The 19113-nt window shown below is 34.8% G+C and overlaps 2 protein-coding genes across 3 annotated transcripts; one reads left to right on the top strand and one right to left on the bottom strand.

Annotated features, from left to right (window-relative positions):
• Positions 1-185: 185 nt before the first annotated feature.
• LOC109104086 (ICOS ligand-like) lies at positions 186-2505 on the bottom strand. Its single transcript, XM_019117445.2, has 5 exons — positions 2331-2505; positions 1868-2203; positions 1496-1780; positions 1146-1304; positions 186-1071 (listed from the first exon to the last, which is right to left on the bottom strand). Exons 1-5 carry the CDS (start codon positions 2389-2391, stop codon positions 992-994), a joined length of 921 nt encoding a protein of 306 aa, XP_018972990.1. The 5' UTR covers positions 2392-2505; the 3' UTR covers positions 186-991.
• A 2681-nt stretch (positions 2506-5186) lies between these two features.
• Positions 5187-11616, top strand: LOC109104396 (cystathionase (cystathionine gamma-lyase)). Of its 2 annotated transcripts, XM_042726111.1 has the most exons (12): positions 5189-5548; positions 6186-6267; positions 6344-6439; positions 6527-6636; positions 6792-6926; positions 7166-7223; positions 7323-7400; positions 8169-8321; positions 8699-8820; positions 8902-8954; positions 9507-9645; positions 10044-11616. In XM_042726111.1, exons 1-12 carry the CDS (start codon positions 5375-5377, stop codon positions 10062-10064), a joined length of 1221 nt encoding a protein of 406 aa, XP_042582045.1. In that variant the 5' UTR covers positions 5189-5374; the 3' UTR covers positions 10065-11616. The 2 variants fall into 2 exon arrangements, with proteins under 2 accessions (XP_042582046.1, XP_042582045.1); XM_042726112.1 differs by lacking the exon at positions 9507-9645 and having other exon boundaries at positions 5187-5548.
• The last annotated feature ends 7497 nt before the right edge of the window (positions 11617-19113 follow it).

Genomic DNA, 19113 nt, shown 5'->3' with positions numbered 1-19113 from the left:
CCTCTTGTTTTTTTTTTCTACCGACAATTGGAGTAATGTGATACACACACACACACACACACACACACACACACACACACACACACACACACACACACACACACACACACACACACACACACACACACACACACACACACATATATATATATATATATATATATATATATATATATAGTTAGGAACTATTAGGAATAATTAGGAAGTAATGTGGGTTACCACAGAGCAAAGACATTTTAATTATTGACAAACTAGTGCCTCACAGCGCCTACAATTGTATGTACAATACAGTTTTGAATTCTGTCTCCCTTAGGTCTTTTATTTACAATGACTTTGATGCAATAGTGAAACTTTTACACAGCGATTAAATGGCAAGTATGTTTATATAAGAAAATGTGGTGTTAAAATGGTCTTTATGCCACATTCAGTGCTGCTGAATATATTTTAATTATATTTAGTCTCAACACCACCCCTCAATGGATAAAAGAGAATGACATGATGGGAATATATGACTAATACAGTAACTCATCTGCAGTTGTGCTCCAGCCTTTCTAACTACTTCAGGTTAAACAGGAAAAGTTATGAAAGTTGTTTTGAGCTCTTTCCGAACAACAAACCATGTGAATATTTATCATGGTCTAAAAATGTAGATGTTTAAAATGGTAAAGCAACGAGTGCATGTGTAACTTGTCTAAATACTAAGAAAGAGTGCCTGAGCTGTTTATCTCTGTATTTTGAAAATAGATACATTTATATTTTTTGACCTGCTTTATTCAGTTGTATGCAGTTACAGGTCTTTTGTTTAGCCGATTGTATGGAAAAGGAGTATATTCAACGAAAGAAAAGTATAAACCAGTGGCCTCGAAAGAAGTCTGTACCAGCTCAAGCTGATTCATCTTCTGAAATGAAACTGAATTACTTCCAGTCAATCACAATTAATAGGAATTACACAAGTTAGTCGTATCAACCCAGAATGTCTTTCCAAACCATGTTACACATCAGTCTCAGGACAGGAAGCCCATTGCTCCAAATCAAACACAATCATGTCAGTGCCCTCCCAACATGAATCATCTGCAACACAAAGGAATGATTGTCATATAACAAATTCACACAGTTAGATCAGTAAATAAACAGGACCTCAGTACCTCCACATCTGTGTTGCTTTCTTTTCTGATCTCGGTCCCATTTCTTTTGGTAACATATAGACGTAGCCACCAGCAAGAAAACAACCACACACAGAGCAGCGCTGAAGACCCACATGTGCTCTGACAGCCGTCTCTCAGAAGTACTTGACAAAAAACCAACTGACCACATGCAAAAATTGCATAGTCTTCATATTTTTAATCATTGTATGGCTTTATTAGTACATTTCCAGCTAAATCAAGTTTTGACTACCGTGTTCTTCATGTTACAGGACATCTACTTGTTTTACATTTTATCTGATGTATGCAAAAATAAAATTCAGCAACATTACTGCAACTGATGAGATACTTACAGTTTGTTGCAGTTAAAGTTTCATTCAGCAGCTTGTTTTCTATGACACAGGATACAGCAGTGTCTGCTGAGATGTTGATAGATAGGACAGTTGTGATGTTGTAGAGTTCAGACTTAGGTAGAGTATTCATATATGTTGTGACTGATGTTTCTGGAGGACGCTGCGTGTGGTTGACAAGCCAGTAGATGGATGGAGCAGGAAATCCTCCTAGAGAGTTGCAAAGCAATCTGGTTTCTTCACCATACACTCCATTCGCTCTCAATAGAGTAGGGTGGCTGAAATGACCTGCAAATAAATAGAATGAATGCTTGAAACCAAAATAAGCATCAGAAAGTCAAAGTAGTATAGTTGCATTAAATATTTTATTCTTACCTGCTATGGTGAGACAGACAGTGCAAACCAGAGAGCTTCTATTCTGACCAAGAAGCTTAAGATTAAAACTGTAATTGTGTGCATCTGATAAATGTATATCATGTAACTCCACTGAGAAATCTCCAGTGTTTGGGGCCAAAGATGACACAGTAGTCCGGATACTGTGGGACACATTTTGCATCTCCACTTTTCCCTCCATCCAGACTGCAGTATGAATTATTTCCATTCCTCTTTTCCATTCAGATGAGATGTGGAGTAAGGTCAAATTTTTTACCCCATTATAAACACAGGGAAGGATGGCACGCTCCCCAATAACTCCTACTATGCATTCATCAGCTGAATTGTAAGAGATCAAATAATTCTTGAATTTAAAGTATAACCTAGTTTAGAGTCTACAGCTAATCTTTCAAGCCAGAAGAGTCAACTGAGCTGGAACTAATTCAAACATACCCACAGGACTTACCTTGTACTGAGACGAAACCTGAGACGCAAAGTAGCAAAACAACGAAACAGATATCTTTCATCGCTTAAAGATGTGATTGATTTGTGTCTAAAGTGCACCTCAGAGAAGGAGACAGACACAGCGAACTGATATCACACTGCTATGAAACTGCAGTCATATTAATTTATTGTTAGATCAAACGTTTGGGCTATGCCCAAAACCAGTATGACATGTCAAACTTCCTACATGCAAAGACCTGTCTACCATTGGCTATAGTGTGAGTAGTCAAATGAATTTCACTTCCTGGTGATTTTAAGAAAGTGTAAGGAAAAGCTAATGCCAAACAAACAATGGATTCTTTTGGAAAGACATTAGACGTTTTGATGTTCAAAGCAATTCAAGTATAGAGAGTTAATAACAAGCATAAAGCAAGGGCTAATAATACTTATCCCTAAACATGCCAAAGATTATTGGCTGCAATTTATTATGTATAATCATTAAACCAGTGCCCAAAATAAACAAACTCTTGAAGATATCACAGTCCTATTATCAAAGCTGCAGGAAATCCAGCAGAATTTAATTGTAAGCAACTGGAATATGACACCTGATGAATGGGAAGACAGATTTCCCCCTAAATTTGACAGCAACCACTTTAACCACACAACTGAGGAATTTATTACTAGAAATTATCTTGCAGATATATGGGGAAGGGTACATATTGGAATAAACCTAATAATACCCGTTCTTCATGTGTAGATTACTAAATTAGCTGGATTTTAATATTGATGATCTGACATGATCCAGGAAGCTTTGAAGCTCATATTAGCGTTGCAGTCATTGCAACAGGTCCGTAAGCTCAAATGTGCTCTGGACCACAAAACCAGTCTTAAGTCGCTGGGGTATATTTTCTTTAATGCCAAAAATCATTAGGATATTAAATTGAAATCATGTTCCATGAAGATATCTTGTAAATTTCCTACTGTAAATATATCAAAACTTAATTTTTGATTAGTAATATGTACTGCTATGAACTTCATTTGGACAACTTTAAAGGTGATTTTTTTTTTTGATTCCAGATTTGCAAACAGTTGTATCTCGGCTAAATATTGTCCTATCCTAACAATCCCATACATCAATGGTCTAGTATTTATTATTTGTATTTATGTATATGTATTTATTCAGCTTTCATGTGATCTATAAATCTCAATTTCGAAAAATTGACACTTATGACTGGTTTTGTGGTCCAGGGTCACAAATGTGCTCTGGACAAGGCTTATTTCATGTAAACAGGATTAGATTGTAACATTTTAGGTGAAGGTGACACTGAAATCTGTCCCAGTATCTCTGATATTTTCTTATAAGAGCACCATATTGAACAGGAAAAAATTAAAAATACATTTTAAAATGAATTTAAAAATAATTAAAATATTGTTTGGTATATCCAAAAATCCCAACTTGTTTACTTTCTTATATGCTTTTTCATATCTTCTTTTATAATCATATAAGTCTAATCTTTGCTCAACCGTATATATTTGCTCACATTCATCAATGACCCTTCATTTATTATATGATTGTTCCTTAGATTTAATTAGTAATTATGCTTAAGAGATGATTATATACTTTGTTTGTGTGACCTAGATGTTGATACATCTGTGATGTTAGACAGTGTCCTTTATCTTGGTGTGTGATTCATTTGAAGAATATTGTGAGTCTAAATTAAGGACAGAAGAATTGGATGATGTGCAGCTTGAATAAATCCAGATACTGGATTACAGTTACAGATACTGATGGGCTCTAAAGATATTAGACATTAGTTATTCAAAACAATTCAATAATGGAGTTAATAACAACCATGCAGCAAGGCCTAATAATATTTTACCCTACACATAGCAATGATAAAAGATTGTTAGACATACCACACTTCACAACAGGGACTATAAATTATTATCTGGAATTACTCACCAAAGGCATGTCCTAGATAATAAATGAAACTCAATATAGCTTCCTTGGTGAATGATCTATTCATAACAGCATGCGTTTGGTATACTTGATTTGTGAGATAATGAGAGAATGGCTTCATTTTATTTCTAAAGTGTTACAAAGCTTTTGATTCAGTAAAACATCCCTTTAGAAATAATTCTAAAAATTCACAAATCGAATTAGTAAACTTTATAATGATATTAACAGTTGTGTATCTTTAGAATATGGCTTGCTCAAGATTTATAATAGCTGCTGAACTGTTTTCCATCACGATAAAGAATGACGGATCTGAAGGCTATATATAACATATTGAGAAAAACATCTTAATAACAGTTCACAGATGACACAATTTTGTTTTTAAAAGACGAAAATCAAATTTTTACAATACTACATTTAATCAATCAATTTTCTAAAGAATCAGGAGTTATATTAAACATTAATAAAAGTGTGCAATTTTTGCTTTGAATGATCAACCAGCTTCATCAGTTACACAGAGGTAGAGGTTAAAACAGAAGTTAAAGAGGCTATTTGGATATTATGGTCACCCAAAACAAAGAAAAAAAAGAAAGAAAAGAAAATAAAACATTCATAGAAATAGTGATAAATATAAATATAATAATATTAACTGACATTTATCCATGCAATAACTTCTTAGGAGAACAATTTATTCAGTTCAATTGATTATTATTGTTATTATGTTGTATTTAGAGGAATTTTGTCTTTTATTTTGAATTTTGGGTTGATTAATTTTGGATATCTTTACACATTATAACAAATATGCCGTTATAAGGTTTGTATTTTAATTTAGTTCAATAACATGTAGGTAAGTAAGTAATTAGCGTAACAAATAAATACATAAAAACAACAACATAATCTATCATTGCGCTGAACCTTGGACCTATAGCACGCCTCTGCGTGATCGCTAATCTGCTCCTTTCCGTTACACTACACATGCAGTGATTGGCGTAGAAAGTTTTTGTTGCTATAAACCCTCCAATTTAAGAAACTACAGTAAGAGAGAGCTATTCACTCTTCTGTGATTTCAGGGACCCGGTATCTCATAGTCAGTCATATCCGGAGCACGCATGGCTTCTCAAAGGCAGAACGACAGCTCAGCCGGCTACCAGCCGCTCTTCAAATCCTTCGCTACAGACGCGATCCACGTTGGTTCAGAGCCGGAGCAGTGGAACTCTAGGGCCGTTGTGCCTCCTATTTCGCTGTCTACTACCTTTAAACAACACGGACCGGGGAAACATGCGGTAAGTTATTGAGCTATTTTGTAAGGGTTTGACATTGAGAATATATTAATTGTTGTATCGTATTATTCCGATGTTTAAATATGTAGATTGTGATTTGTTGTTTTCAGCAGGCTTCACTTTGCAAATTATAAGCCAGGCCTATTTGTGTTAACATTGAATGATTTAACAAAGTTTGACATTTAAACAACACCGCAGGTTAAGGTGAAATTCTTCAGTATAAAGCTCAGTTGCCCTGCTTTAAAGTGTTTATCTGGTTTTGGCTAGTTTAAGCTGGGGTTAGCTGATTTAAAATGGTCCCCTAGACCCAAACCCTTCTGGAAGACAAAGTCAACAAGTAATAAGATACCTTAACAGAAGTGTGGTTACAGATTACATCAGCAAAGATATTGCATTGACTGAAAGTTGAGTGAATATTTAACGTTAATCAACAACACATGCCATGGGAAGAGCAAGATGGTTTAAGCAAAGATCTCTTCACAAAGTAACAGTACCAACTGTACTTTTAACCCTGTGTAAGGTTTTGTTAATTCACTGTTAATAAAGATTTTACATTTGGTATACAATTAAAAAAACTAGTTTATGTGTAGTATTTTGAATTCCAAGTTCCCCCCCGCCCCCTGTTATTCTTTTCTGCCAGGGTTTTGACTACAGCAGGTGTGGAAATCCCACGAGAAGCTGTCTTGAGAGAGCAGTTGCTGCTTTGGATGGTGCACAATACTGTGAGTCCATCACCAACACATTTATATGTTATATAAAATTGCCATAACCTAAAGCTCTGTCTGACTTTGCTAATAGGTCTCGCTCTTTCCTCTGGAACGGCTGCCACTTTGACCATCACACATCTTCTTAAGACTGGAGATGGAATTTTATGCATGAATGATGTTTATGGGGGTGAGTTACTGCTTCTAATAGCTAATAAATAAAATGATAGTTGATACTAGTTGAGTCTTGCTGAGTCTGTCATGTTTTTCCTACCAGGAACAAATGAGTATTTCTCAAAAATAGCGGCGGAATTTGGCCTTGATGTCTCTTTTGCTGACCTCACAAAGCTAGAGTTGCTAAAAGCAGCTCTAAAAGCAAATACAAAGGTACACTTGGCAAAGAAAGCATAAAAAAATGCAGTGGGAAATTGCGTGGTTTAATCACCTGATAAAACCTGACAATAACATATTAATTAGATTTGGGAAGTACCGCTGTAATTAAAATGGCATATTAAATATTTAATTTCAAATAATGTCTACAGATGTTATGGATTGAGACACCCACAAACCCTACATTGAAGGTTGTGGACATCAAGGGCTGTGCAGATATTGTCCATGAGCACAACAAGGACATAATTGTTGTTGTGGACAACACTTTCATGTCCCCCTATTTTCAGGTACGAACATTTACGTTATTTTAACACATAACCCAGTGCTGCTGGTGTTTGATGTATGAATATAATCTGAGAAAATAATGTTTCACACTATGCTATTAATTAAAAAGTGAGTTAAGATAATTGTACCTTTTATTTACTTTAGTATCATTTAGAAGATTCCAGGGCAGGGACAGAATTTCCTTATACAGAAACTAAATACTGACTTAGATATTTCACTGTTTTTTTCATTCCTGGAACAGCGCCCCCTTGCACTTGGAGCAGACATCTGCATGTACTCTGCAACAAAATATATGAATGGTAAAAACAAATAAAAAGATTAACTTAAGGTTAATTAGATGAACTTTTATATAACTCAAAGTTTGTTGATCAAAGTTAAAGTTATCCATGTTATTCCAGGACACAGTGATGTTTTGATGGGACTGATTTCTCTCAACCGTGATGATATCTATGAACGACTGAAGTTTTTGCAGAGCGGTAAGGATAGTATCTGTCACCTGGGAAGACTGACTGACACCTGGGAAGAATGACTGACAGATACAAATCTGTCAGTCAGTCTCTCTGTCTGTCTGTATGTCCACACACACACACACACACACACACACACACACACACACAAAAACAACTGCTTACGATACGCCCAATAAGCTTCAATATATTTTTAAATAATCAGAAGGGCAAGGAAACATAGGCCACTAAACTTATCATCAAGAACTGTTAAAGGTTCAGCTCAGTGTTATAACGTACATAAATATGCTTAAGATGTGTTTTAACATGACTGAGAGAAGCACCAGTTAGAATATTCAAATATAACTCTGTGAACAAGGAATTCTAGCAAGAAAGAAGTTATTTTATCTACAATATTGGGAGTCTTTTGTAAGAAAAAAATAATAAATTCATTTAAAAATAGTTACTTGTCTTTCAGGTAATATAAGTAATATCCTGTTTTAATATCTGTTGCCGATATTTCCCTTTTTTTATTGCATGCAGTGAAGTCTCACTACGAAAATCCTTGTGTAATCACTATGTATAATTTGAGCAAATTATATTTTTTCCAGTTTCATTCCATACCTCCCACCTGTCACACTGTTACAGTCCTGATGTGATGATTAAACCTGTTTTGTTCTTTTAGCAATTATAATACATTGCAGAATTATGCCTGATTGAAATGTAAAAAAAAATGAGCTTGAGCATGGCAGAAGCAAAAGGTTTATTTTCATCTCTCTTGCTCTCTATTTTCTTCAGCTATTGGGACTGTGCCTTCTCCGTTTGATTGTTATATGTGCCACCGGGGTCTGAAGACACTCCACTTGAGAATGAAGCAGCACTTTAAGAACGCAATGGCTGCGGCACAGTTTCTGGAGGCCGACCCAAGAGTGGACAGAGTCATCTTCCCAGGTGTCTGTAATATTATTGTGACTTTATATAGAAATGTATGTTAGGCAATTTTGACACGTTGCTCAAATAACCCATCTGAATATAATGATAACATAATTTATTCCTGTGATGGAAAATCTGAATTTTCAGCAGCCATTACTGCAGTCTTTAGTGTCACATGATCCATTAGAAACTATTCTAATATGATGATTTGGTGCTCAAGAAACACTTTGTATTACATGTTCTTAAATAATTATAAAATAATTCTATTATAATTGATATTATTACAGTTAAATATGGGCACCTCTGGGCAACACTGAACTGGATTGTCTAAATGAACTGATACTGATAGATTCCAGTCAGACTTGACTGACTCTTGATCATCTCTTTTCCTTCAGGTCTTCCATCCCACCCTCAGCATGAGTTGACAAAGAGACAGTGCACAGGCTGTCCTGGAATGATCTCTTTCTACATCAAAGGAAAACTGGAGCATGCCTCAACTTTCCTCAGCAGTCTGAAGGTGATTTGGAGCTTCATATTGTTTGAAAATCTTTTACATCTTACATGCTTAAAGAATTATATATTTTTTTGTGCATTTCAGTTGTTTACGCTTGCTGATAGTCTTGGTGGTGTTGAGAGTCTAGCAGAGCACCCGTAAGTATGTCCAAATCCACTAACTGTTCTCTGGGAAAATTTTAGATTTAATTCTAGAGCATATAAAAAAATAAATCAATAAAGTATGGTCACTGTTTTTGTGAAAGGCATGTGGATGAGCATGAGCCCAAAAAAACTTTGGATTGCCACAAGGGGGCGTGAGAGCTTTATTTGGTTTGCCACAAGGGGGCGTGAGAGCTTTATTTGGATTGCCACAAGGGGGCGTGAGAGCGTTATTTGGTTTGCCACAAGGGGGCGTGAGAGCTTTAATGTTGTAGTAAAAAGAAATGCAAAAACAACAATTTTCCTGTCTGAACTGCCTCATTGTAGAACACCTTATCTTTTGAAACATCATTGTGACAGGTTTATGATGTTTATGGTTCACAACTAATTCACTAATTCCATTATTTCTATCAAGTAATATGATACAGTGTCTTGTCAGGTATCATTATGATTTATATGGGGAAATCAAATAAAATTGAACCAAAAACCCTTTTTTGAGGTGACATTTCATCCACCTCCATTTCCCATGGTGCACTCTTTCTTTTCCAGAGTAAGTATGACTCATGTTTCTGTGCCTGAAAATGAGAAGAAAGAGCTGGGCATCAGTGATACGCTCATTCGTTTGTCTGTGGGCCTGGAGGATGAGGAAAATATTATTGCAGACCTAGACCAAGCCCTAGCTGCTGCAGTGAGTATTTCAAAACACATTATATTTTTGCACAGTCTCACCTGATAAGAAATGTGTATACATTTTATAAACATTCAGTGACGATAGTTTTTTTTTTTTTTGAGTGTAATTATAATTTTAGCAAGAAAGCATTATTTTATTTGCCAAGGAAGCATTATTTTGTTCTAAGTGACAGTAAAGCTATTTATAAAATTACAAAAGATTTTTATTGTAAATAAATACTGTTCTCTTTAACTATTCATTAAAGAATCCTAAAAATGTATAGCAGTTTCCACCAATATTAAGAAGTATACTGTTTTTCTGGTTTATAATATTAACTTTTATTTAGAAGCAAATCAGCACATTAAAATTAATTTTGGGGGATAATTATTTATTTTATTTATCCTTTCTTTTACCAGGAACGTCCCATTGAGAAATAGAATCTCTTCTTCCAGGCAGTCCTGGTCAAGATGGCTACATAAAGTTTCACTTAAAGAACACAATACACAATTTAAATAACAAATACAATTACATATATGAAAGATCAATGATAACAGCAACATGATTCCTTCAGTGCAGCCTGCAGCAGATGGAAGTGATTCTAAGAAAAAGTATGGCTTGCATATTATTCCATAACCAGGGTGCATAAAATGAAAAAGCACATTTGACATGCTCTGAATAAACCCTAGGAACATTCAAATGAATAACAGTAGTTGATCTAGTAAAGATGTACTTGTTATAGTAATATGATATAAGACTAGAAATGTTAGTAGTAAGTTTGCCTCACAGTGCCTTTGCAACAAATAATAACATATTCATTTTCCTTCATTGATATAAGCAGGACCTACAATATCATAGATAGCATACAATGATGAGTATGTGAACTAGCATTTATTCCAAAAAACATAATATACATTATCCAGCTTTTTCAGTAAGGATGAATCTGTGTTCATGTACAACACAATACCTTAATCTAATACTGACAAAAAAGAGCTTTGTACGATCCTCATCCTGGCTTTTTTTGGGAGGCAAGCTACCAATGTGTACATTAAAAGCCAACTTTGAGAGATAAGACTCTATACCTTCAGTGGTAGAGATAGATGAGACAGATGTCTAAGTATGACTTGGAGAAACTAGATTTAGAAGTTTTGGCATTTTAATGACATCAGTTGAAGCTGTAGTGAATGAAAGGAATCCGGGAGAAATTCTGTCTTGATTCAAAGAAGGTGCAACTATATAAGTAATAGTGCTATCAGCATAAAAAATTTAACTTTTATAAATATAGAAAGTAAAAGTGGAGCTAAAATAGACCCTTGCTGTACACCCTTTTTAACTGTTAATAATGCTGAAGAATATTACTATATCAAAATACATTAAGTTCTTTCAGTGAGATAGTTCTTGAAACAATTCAAATTCGTTTTACCTAAGCCTATAGATTTAAGCCTCTGTAATAGCAGTTTATGATTTACAGAGTCAGGCTTTGGACAAATCAGCAAATAAGGCAACACTGTGCTGTTTCTTACTTAATGATTTAATAATGATTTTATTTGTAACTTGCAAAACCACAGTATAGTGCTGTTGTCTGATCTAAAACCTGACTGAAATTCACTCAAAATATTATGTTGAGATAAACATTCTTTTAATTGACCACTTTCAAAACCTTTTGCCAAAACAGTCAATCTAGAAATAGGACAATAGTTATTTAATTCAGAAGGTTCTCCACCATTTAATAGCAGGAGGACCATTGCTGAATAACATTGGAGGGTAAACTCAAATTAAATATTGAAGCAATAGGTTCTGAAATTTTTAAAATGTAGGTTTCTATTTTATCAGGTATGCCAGATTTTTTTAGTCTAAGCTCAGATGTGCACCATGCAACTGACTAATTTCCCTTAAAATCGTGATCCACCAAATTACTGTAGTTAAAAGTGTCTGCAATATTTGCTTTGCCTTTAATTGAACTCTAACTCACTTTTAAAAAGTCAAGAAACCTGTTTAAAAAAAAAAAAAAAAAACTTATCTGTTAGTGATTAAGACAATTTCCAGAATTTAACAATATCAATTTTATTTTCATTTATCAAATTAATATAATACATATTTCTTGATGTTCTATAATGTGTCCAGTCTACTGTTTTCTTTGCTTATGCTTATTAGTTATGCATGATTGTTTTTGTCTAATAAAGGCTGAAATGGATTCATTAAACCGAGGGTTGTTTCTGCCACTCATCCTGAATCTTCTGAAAGGAGCATGATTATCACAAATAGCGAAGGGGGATATTTAAAATATTCCTAAGCTTCTGCTACATAATCGCCATCCATTATATATGAATCACCGTTACACACATTGTGGAAAAAGCTTATTCAATGAAATGTCTAAATTGTTTTTTATAAATAAAATGAGGTCTACTTTTATGCATTTTAAAAAGATATTTGACAGTGATTACTGAAATTGTTATAAAAGAAACTCCAGCTGCAGAGAAACCATGTAGTACATTTGTTTAAACAACAAGTAAAGGAGATTTATTTTTTTTCATATAAAACCATTAAAACCATTCAGATTTGGTGAAATTGTGAATCAAATCAATGAGCAATGTAATGGCTTGACTTGATAACATCCGACCACAATTTGAATATTTGAAACTTTTTGCAGAAATAATTGAATAGGCAATAATTGGAAAGCCATCTATTCTAAGGACATAACCCTTTATATGTATCATATTTGTGATTGTGTGTTTTAACAATGTCTCAGTGTCATCTGAGTCTGCCCATAATCGAAATGAGTCCAGATTAAGATGGAAAACTGTAATTCATTACAAGATCCTGTGATGCTGAAGTCTGGAGTAATGTCTGGAGAATTAAATTAAATAAAAAAATTTACAACTTAAAAATACTATATTATGTTTTGACTGCAGATGTGGTTCAAACAGATCATGTTTTGACTGTGCATTTAACTTCAATCATTCAAAACTACAATGAAACTAACTTGGCAAGAGCATGAAAACTTGTGAAGGAGGCTGCAGGACAAGGTGCAAAATTTTTAGTGTTACCTGTGAGTATTACATTCTGTTTCTTGGGTTATGACTACTATATTAATGTTGGTTTATATATAAAAAAAATGCATTTAATAATCCATTATGTATGATGGCAGGAGTGCTTCAACTCCCCTTATGGAACCGGGTTCTTTGCTGAGTATGCTGAGAAGATCCCAGGAGAGTCCACAAAGGTGTTGTCAGAGGCAGCCAAGGATTGTGGGGTCTATTTAGTGGGCGGTGAGACCCTCAGACACAAACCAGCATGTTAGTGTGTTTGATGCCATTCATTTCCATGTCCCTCACATGACTGTGTCTTTGTTGTAGGCTCCATTCCTGAGGAGGATGGAGGAAAGCTCTATAACAGCTGCTCAGTTTTTGGACCTGATGGAAAGCTGCTTGTCAAACACAGGAAAGTGAGTGACAGTAAAGTCTTTTGAGTGTTTCTTAGGAAATCTAGTTTAATTTTATGGTGTTTTTTGTCACTCACTTTCCTAAGGATTTCTGGAATTTAGAATCTTGTTTTTTTTTCTGCAGACTATTTGAGTAATGTTATCTATATATATAAACCTGACAATAAACCGTTTCAGCTCAATTTAAATGTATTACTATGGCAAAATTGTTCAACATTTAGTTAATATTGAAAGTTAAACGAATAGCTTAAAACTTTTTCTTAAGTCCTTTAAGATGAAAAACTTTGATTGGTAGATGAATAGTAAAAAACTTAAATAATGGTCCAATGCTACAACACAAGATTAAATGAAAGCTTTCATGGAGAAGCAGGACTAGCATTTATCGAGGTTGAATTTAATGGAAAGGTTGGACATGACATGATAAATAATTTGCAAGTGAACTGAAACGTAGTACAAGGCTAATTTAATGTGCAGTGTAGGATTATAGGTTAATTTTTAAAGAATAATAAATGAAGGATTTTTTTTTTAACTTATTAAAAATATTGCTCCAGGATTGGGAAAACATTTCCCATCAGAAAACAATTCGGGAATACCATTGCTTATATATATATAATTTAATCCTTACAAATTAGGCATTCAGCATCTAAGGAGTGCAAGGGGAGGAAAAAAAAAACAGTTACATCTCCATGTTTTCTGGCTCAGTGACACAGGTTTCGTGCATAGTTGTATGGGTTGGTATGGTTACTGTGCCCTCTTTTCATGCAGGGGTGAAGCTGACAAAAGCTGGGTCAGAGGAGGCTTCTGTATATGCTGACATAGGTGAGTTTGGTAACAGTTGCATTTAGATCATTAAAAGTAAAAGCTGTAGAGAATGTTTAAAACTGCTATTTACAAAAATGCTATTACAGTAGGCTCTTTATATTATGTGGTAATTTTCATGTAACACGTTATAAAAAATAATATACCATCATCATGACATCTATTCAGTATGCTAAAATAGTAATAAAGCTAAAAACTCAAGTACTTTCACTGATGATTTTATGCTTCTGTTTGTAAAAGTCATCAGTCGCAGTAACTAAATGCAGTAGGTGTGGGTAACCAGTCTACAGACATTTGATTTATTGCCAGGAACAAGTGCCTCACAGTTTGTACTTGTTGTACTAATCTTCAAGTATGTACAATACAGCAGTTTGAATTCTGTCTCCCCGAGGCCTTTAATTTACACTGACTTTGATAGAATGCTGAAAAAAATGAACAGTGATTAATATCAGTTTGAAAATATAAAAACTGAAAATGCAGTGCTAAAATAGTCTTTCTGCCACATTCAGAAATGCTGAATATATTTTAATTATATTTAGTTTCAACATAACCCCTTAACAGATAATAAAGATAATGACATGACAGTGGGGTATATTACTAATACAGTAACAAATACAGTAACTGCATTTGTGCTCCAGCCTGTCTAACTATTTCAGGATAAACAGGTAACGTTATGAAGGTTTTTTGGTGCTCTTTCCCAACAACATAACATGTTGTGGATATTTATCATGGTCTAAACATTTAGATGTCTTGACTGTGACTGTGAATGACTGTGTATGAGCTGTTTATCAATGTATTTTGAAAACAGATACATTCATATTCTTTGCTTGACATGTTTTATTCTATTGTATGCAGTTGCAGGTCTCTTGTTTAGCTGATTGTATCGGAAAAGGAGGATATTCAATATAAGAAAAGCTTAAACCAATGGTTTTGAATGAAGTTTGCACCATCTCAAGCTGATTCATCCTTTGAAATGAAACTGTGAATCACTTCCAGCCAATCACAGTTAATAAGCATTATGAAAGATACCAGAATTAAGCCAGCATTTCCAAACCATGTTACACATCAGTCTCAGGACGGGAAACCCATTGCTCCACATCAGCAACATAATGTCAGTTCCCTTGCAACATGAATCATCTGCAACACAAAGGAATAATCGTCATTTAACAAATTCACACAGATCATCAAGTATATTATATTACAATAGTATAGTATACTCAGTGGTGTAGTGGGGCCTGGAGAAGTGGGTATACTATTAAATTATGCCCCAATTTTTTTAAAGCGACACCATGGGCCCTATCATACACCCATCGCAAGTGTTTATGCTAGTTTCAGCCCAAAGCATTTCTTATTTTCCTGTCCTGCGCTGCATTGTTTAAATAGCAAATGCATTTGCACCCATTTGTGTGCCCATGGGAGTACTGGTCTAAAAAAGAGGTGTGTTCAGGTGCATTGTTGGCGCGTTGCTGTTTTGAGGAACTGCAAATAGACTGCGCCATAGACCAAGTCAAACCTGGTCTAAAGTCTGCCGCAGTATTTTTTCTTTATTTAAAGAGTGCGTTATTAATATGCGTAAATATAACAATAGGCTGTTACCAATTAAATCAGTATTAATCAAGTCTTCAGAGATAGAAGCTGCGTCTGATGTTGCTTTTAGATGTAGGCCTATTACCAGTTTAATGCTGATCAGACGGCTGTACATGCCTTTACATAGCAATTACAACTGTATAATGAAATTATATTAATGTTTTATACAATATTTTAACAGAAATACGTAATGACAAAATGAAATGATAGGCCTACTTTATGATACTTATGAAAGTAATCACCACTAGGTAGCAGTAAGTCATTGTGTTAATAAAGCCTTTTATCCAGTCTATTCCTTCAAGATTCTGATTCATTCAGGAATAAATTCAAGTGTCTGTCTTTAATAATTGGTCATTGAATTGTTGTCTATAATTGTTGTCTTTCAAAGACTCTGTGCGCCATACTGTGACTTTGGTTTGATGACGTCAAGAAAATAACCGCCCCACCCATTCACTTCTGAGAACTAGGCTCCTATCCTATCATGCCATACAATGTAACTGTAAAAATAATATAAATATGTAACTTCACATAGTTTTGTACATATTTGTTTACAATTAAATAAAAACACGACCCCCTACTTGCTCTCTCTATTCATTTTCAAACTGCTTGTTTTTCATAAAAAACACTAGCTTTATATATTCTATATATTTCTAATCTATCTACTTGTTTTCTTTGTGTGTGTGTGTGTGTCTATAGATATGTATATATATACATACAGATGGCATCTCAACAAACTAGAATGTCATGGAAAAGTTAATTTATTTCAGTAATTCAACTCAAATTGTGAAACTTGTATTAAATAAATTCAATGCATACAGACTGAAGTAGTTTAAGTTTTTGGTTCTTTTAATTGTGATGATTTTGGCTCACATTTAACAAAAACCCACCAATTCACTATCTCAACAAATTAGAATACTTCATAACAAAAAAAATACAAAAACATTTTTAGTGAATTGTTGGTCTTCTGGAAAGTATGTTAATTTACTGTGCATGTACTCAATACTTGGTAGGGGCTCCTTTTGCTTTAATTACTGCCTCAATTCGGCGTGGCATGGAGGTGATCAGTTTGTGGCACTGCTGAGGTGGTATGGAAGCCCAGGTTTCTTTGATAGTGGCCTTCAGCTCATCTGAATTTTTTGGTCTCTTGTTTCTCATTTTCCTCTTGAGAATCTATGGGGTTAAGGTCTGGTGAGTTTGCTGGCCAGTCAAGCACACCAACACCATGGTCATTTAACCAACTTTTGGTGCTTTTGGCAGTGTGGGCAGGTGCCAAATCCTGCTGGAAAATGAAATCAGCATCTTCAAAAAGCTGGTTAGCAGAAGGAAGCCTGAAGTTCTCCAGAATTTCTTGGTAAACGGGTAGAGTGGCTTTGGTTTTCAAAAAACACAATGGACCAACACCAGCAGATGACATTGCACCCCAAATCATCACAGACTGTGGAAACTTAACACTGGACTTAAAGCAACTTGAGCTATGAGCTTCACCCTTCCTCCAGACTCTAGGACCTTGGTTTCCAAATGAAATACAAAACTTGCTCTCATCTGAAAAGAGTACTTTGGACCACTGGGCAACAGTCCAGTTCTTCTTCTCCTTAGCCCAGGTAAGATGCCTCTGACATTGTCTGTGGTTCAGGAATGGCTTAACAAGAGGAATACGACAACTGCAGCCAAATTCCTTGACACGTCTGTGTGTGGTGGCTCTTGATGCCTTGACCCCAGCCTCAGTCCATTCCTTGTGAAGTTCACTCAATTCTTGAATCGATTTTGCTTGACAATCCTCATAAGGCTGCTGTTCTCTTGGTTGGTTGTGCATCTTTTTCTTCCACACTTTGTCCTTCCACTCAACTTTCTGTTAACATGCTTGGATACAGCACTCTGTGAACAGCCAGCTTCTTTGGCAATGAATGTTTGTGGCTTACCCTCCTTGTGAAGAGTGTCAATGATTGTCTTCTGGACAACTGTCAGATCAGAAGTCTTCCCCATGATTGTGTAGCCTAGTGAACCAAACTGAGAGACCATTTTGAAGACTCAGGAAACCTTTGCAGGTGTTTTGAGTTCATTAGCTGATTGGCATGTCACCACATTCTAATTTGTTGAGATAGTGAATTGGTGTGTTTTTGTTAAATGTGAGCCAAAATCATCACAATTAAAAGAACCAAATACTTAAACTACTAAAGTCAGTGTGCACTGAATTTATTTAATACACCAGTTTCACAATTTGAGTTGAATTACTGAAATAAATGAACTTTTTCACGACATTCTAATTTATTGAGATGCACCTGTGTGTGTGTGTGTGTATTTATATAGGCTATATAAAAAACCTTGCTACGCTTACTGCGTTGGGCTAAACGAGACTTGTCATCGCATTTTATTGTTGGTTTTGATTGCTTTTTTTCCCTCATTAGTAAGTCGCTTTGGATAAAAGCATCTGCTAAATGACTAAATGTAAATGTAATAGTTAATAATCTACTAAAAATGACCACTATACCAATACAAGTGCTCAGCATTATTTCAAAGGACATTTAAACCATCTCTGATTTTTCTTATATAGTGTTTTATTGTAGGCCTATATTGTTATTGTACATAACTATGTGATCCCTAAAAAAAATTGTGTTCTTTAGCCCCGGAATGAATACTCGGAAGTGACCGCATATTGGATACAATATTCTAATGATCCAAATATAATGGTTTGTGCTCTACTTAACATTGGGTTTTGCTGTAGGCCTAAACCATACATTTTTGACTGAAACTTGTCTATTAATACCTGTTTGCATGAACTTTAACTTTGAAATGTTTTAACTGTTGCCCCACCTTCTACTTCTCAGACCTTGTACTTTCTATGGTATCGTGCTGGGAAAACAGGAAGGAACATTGTGCTTTGCGAGTCACCCATCGCGTGTTGGTACTGGCGCACCACAGTCTGCTTTGCCGATTGCGAAATGTGATTGGTAAACAGTTCGGCAGAATATACCCTGACCACTTCTACTACTTGCTCCCATCACCCAGTCGTAAAGAAATTTGGAAATACGGGACAAAACATGATTTTTTTTTTCAAAATAAGTCGGGACACTAAAAATAGAGCTGAAATACGGGACTGTCCTAGGAAAAATGGGACGTCTGGTCATCCTATTGTTAGGCCATACTTTTGGGCTGGTAAACCAAAATGATGTGCCAAACTGGTGATTTTAGGAGCTGTAAGGAAAGAACTTAATAAAATTTTAAATAACAATGAATAAATAAAATGTTATTTTTTTATATTAACTTATGTGCAGTTAAAAAAAAAGTTAAAAAAGACTCATGTAGGCTACTACATAGATCATATACTCGATTTAAATGACTCTTTCTAAAATGTAAAAATGTACATGACAGTTAATTTTACTAAATTACATGCTAAAAAATGCTAAATTTTAGAATGCATCTAATTTCTTTAAATATTTGATGAATACATGTCTGTAAACCCTGCATGTTTCTTGTTTTTAATGACACACAATGCTATCTGAGATTATGTAACTATTTGGCCTATAAAGTCCAGCCTAAATATCCTTATCAAATTATATCATAACCAATTAATATGCAACACAAAGTGTTCCACATTTTTTTTAAAGATATTGTCATGCAGTGGACTGAGGATTGAAGAGTGT

Source organism: Cyprinus carpio, chromosome B6, assembly GCF_018340385.1.
Source record: "Cyprinus carpio isolate SPL01 chromosome B6, ASM1834038v1, whole genome shotgun sequence".
Taxonomy (NCBI): domain Eukaryota; kingdom Metazoa; phylum Chordata; class Actinopteri; order Cypriniformes; family Cyprinidae; genus Cyprinus; species Cyprinus carpio.
Note: the sequence above shows the minus strand (reverse complement) of the source record. Positions and strands in the feature narration are given on the sequence as shown.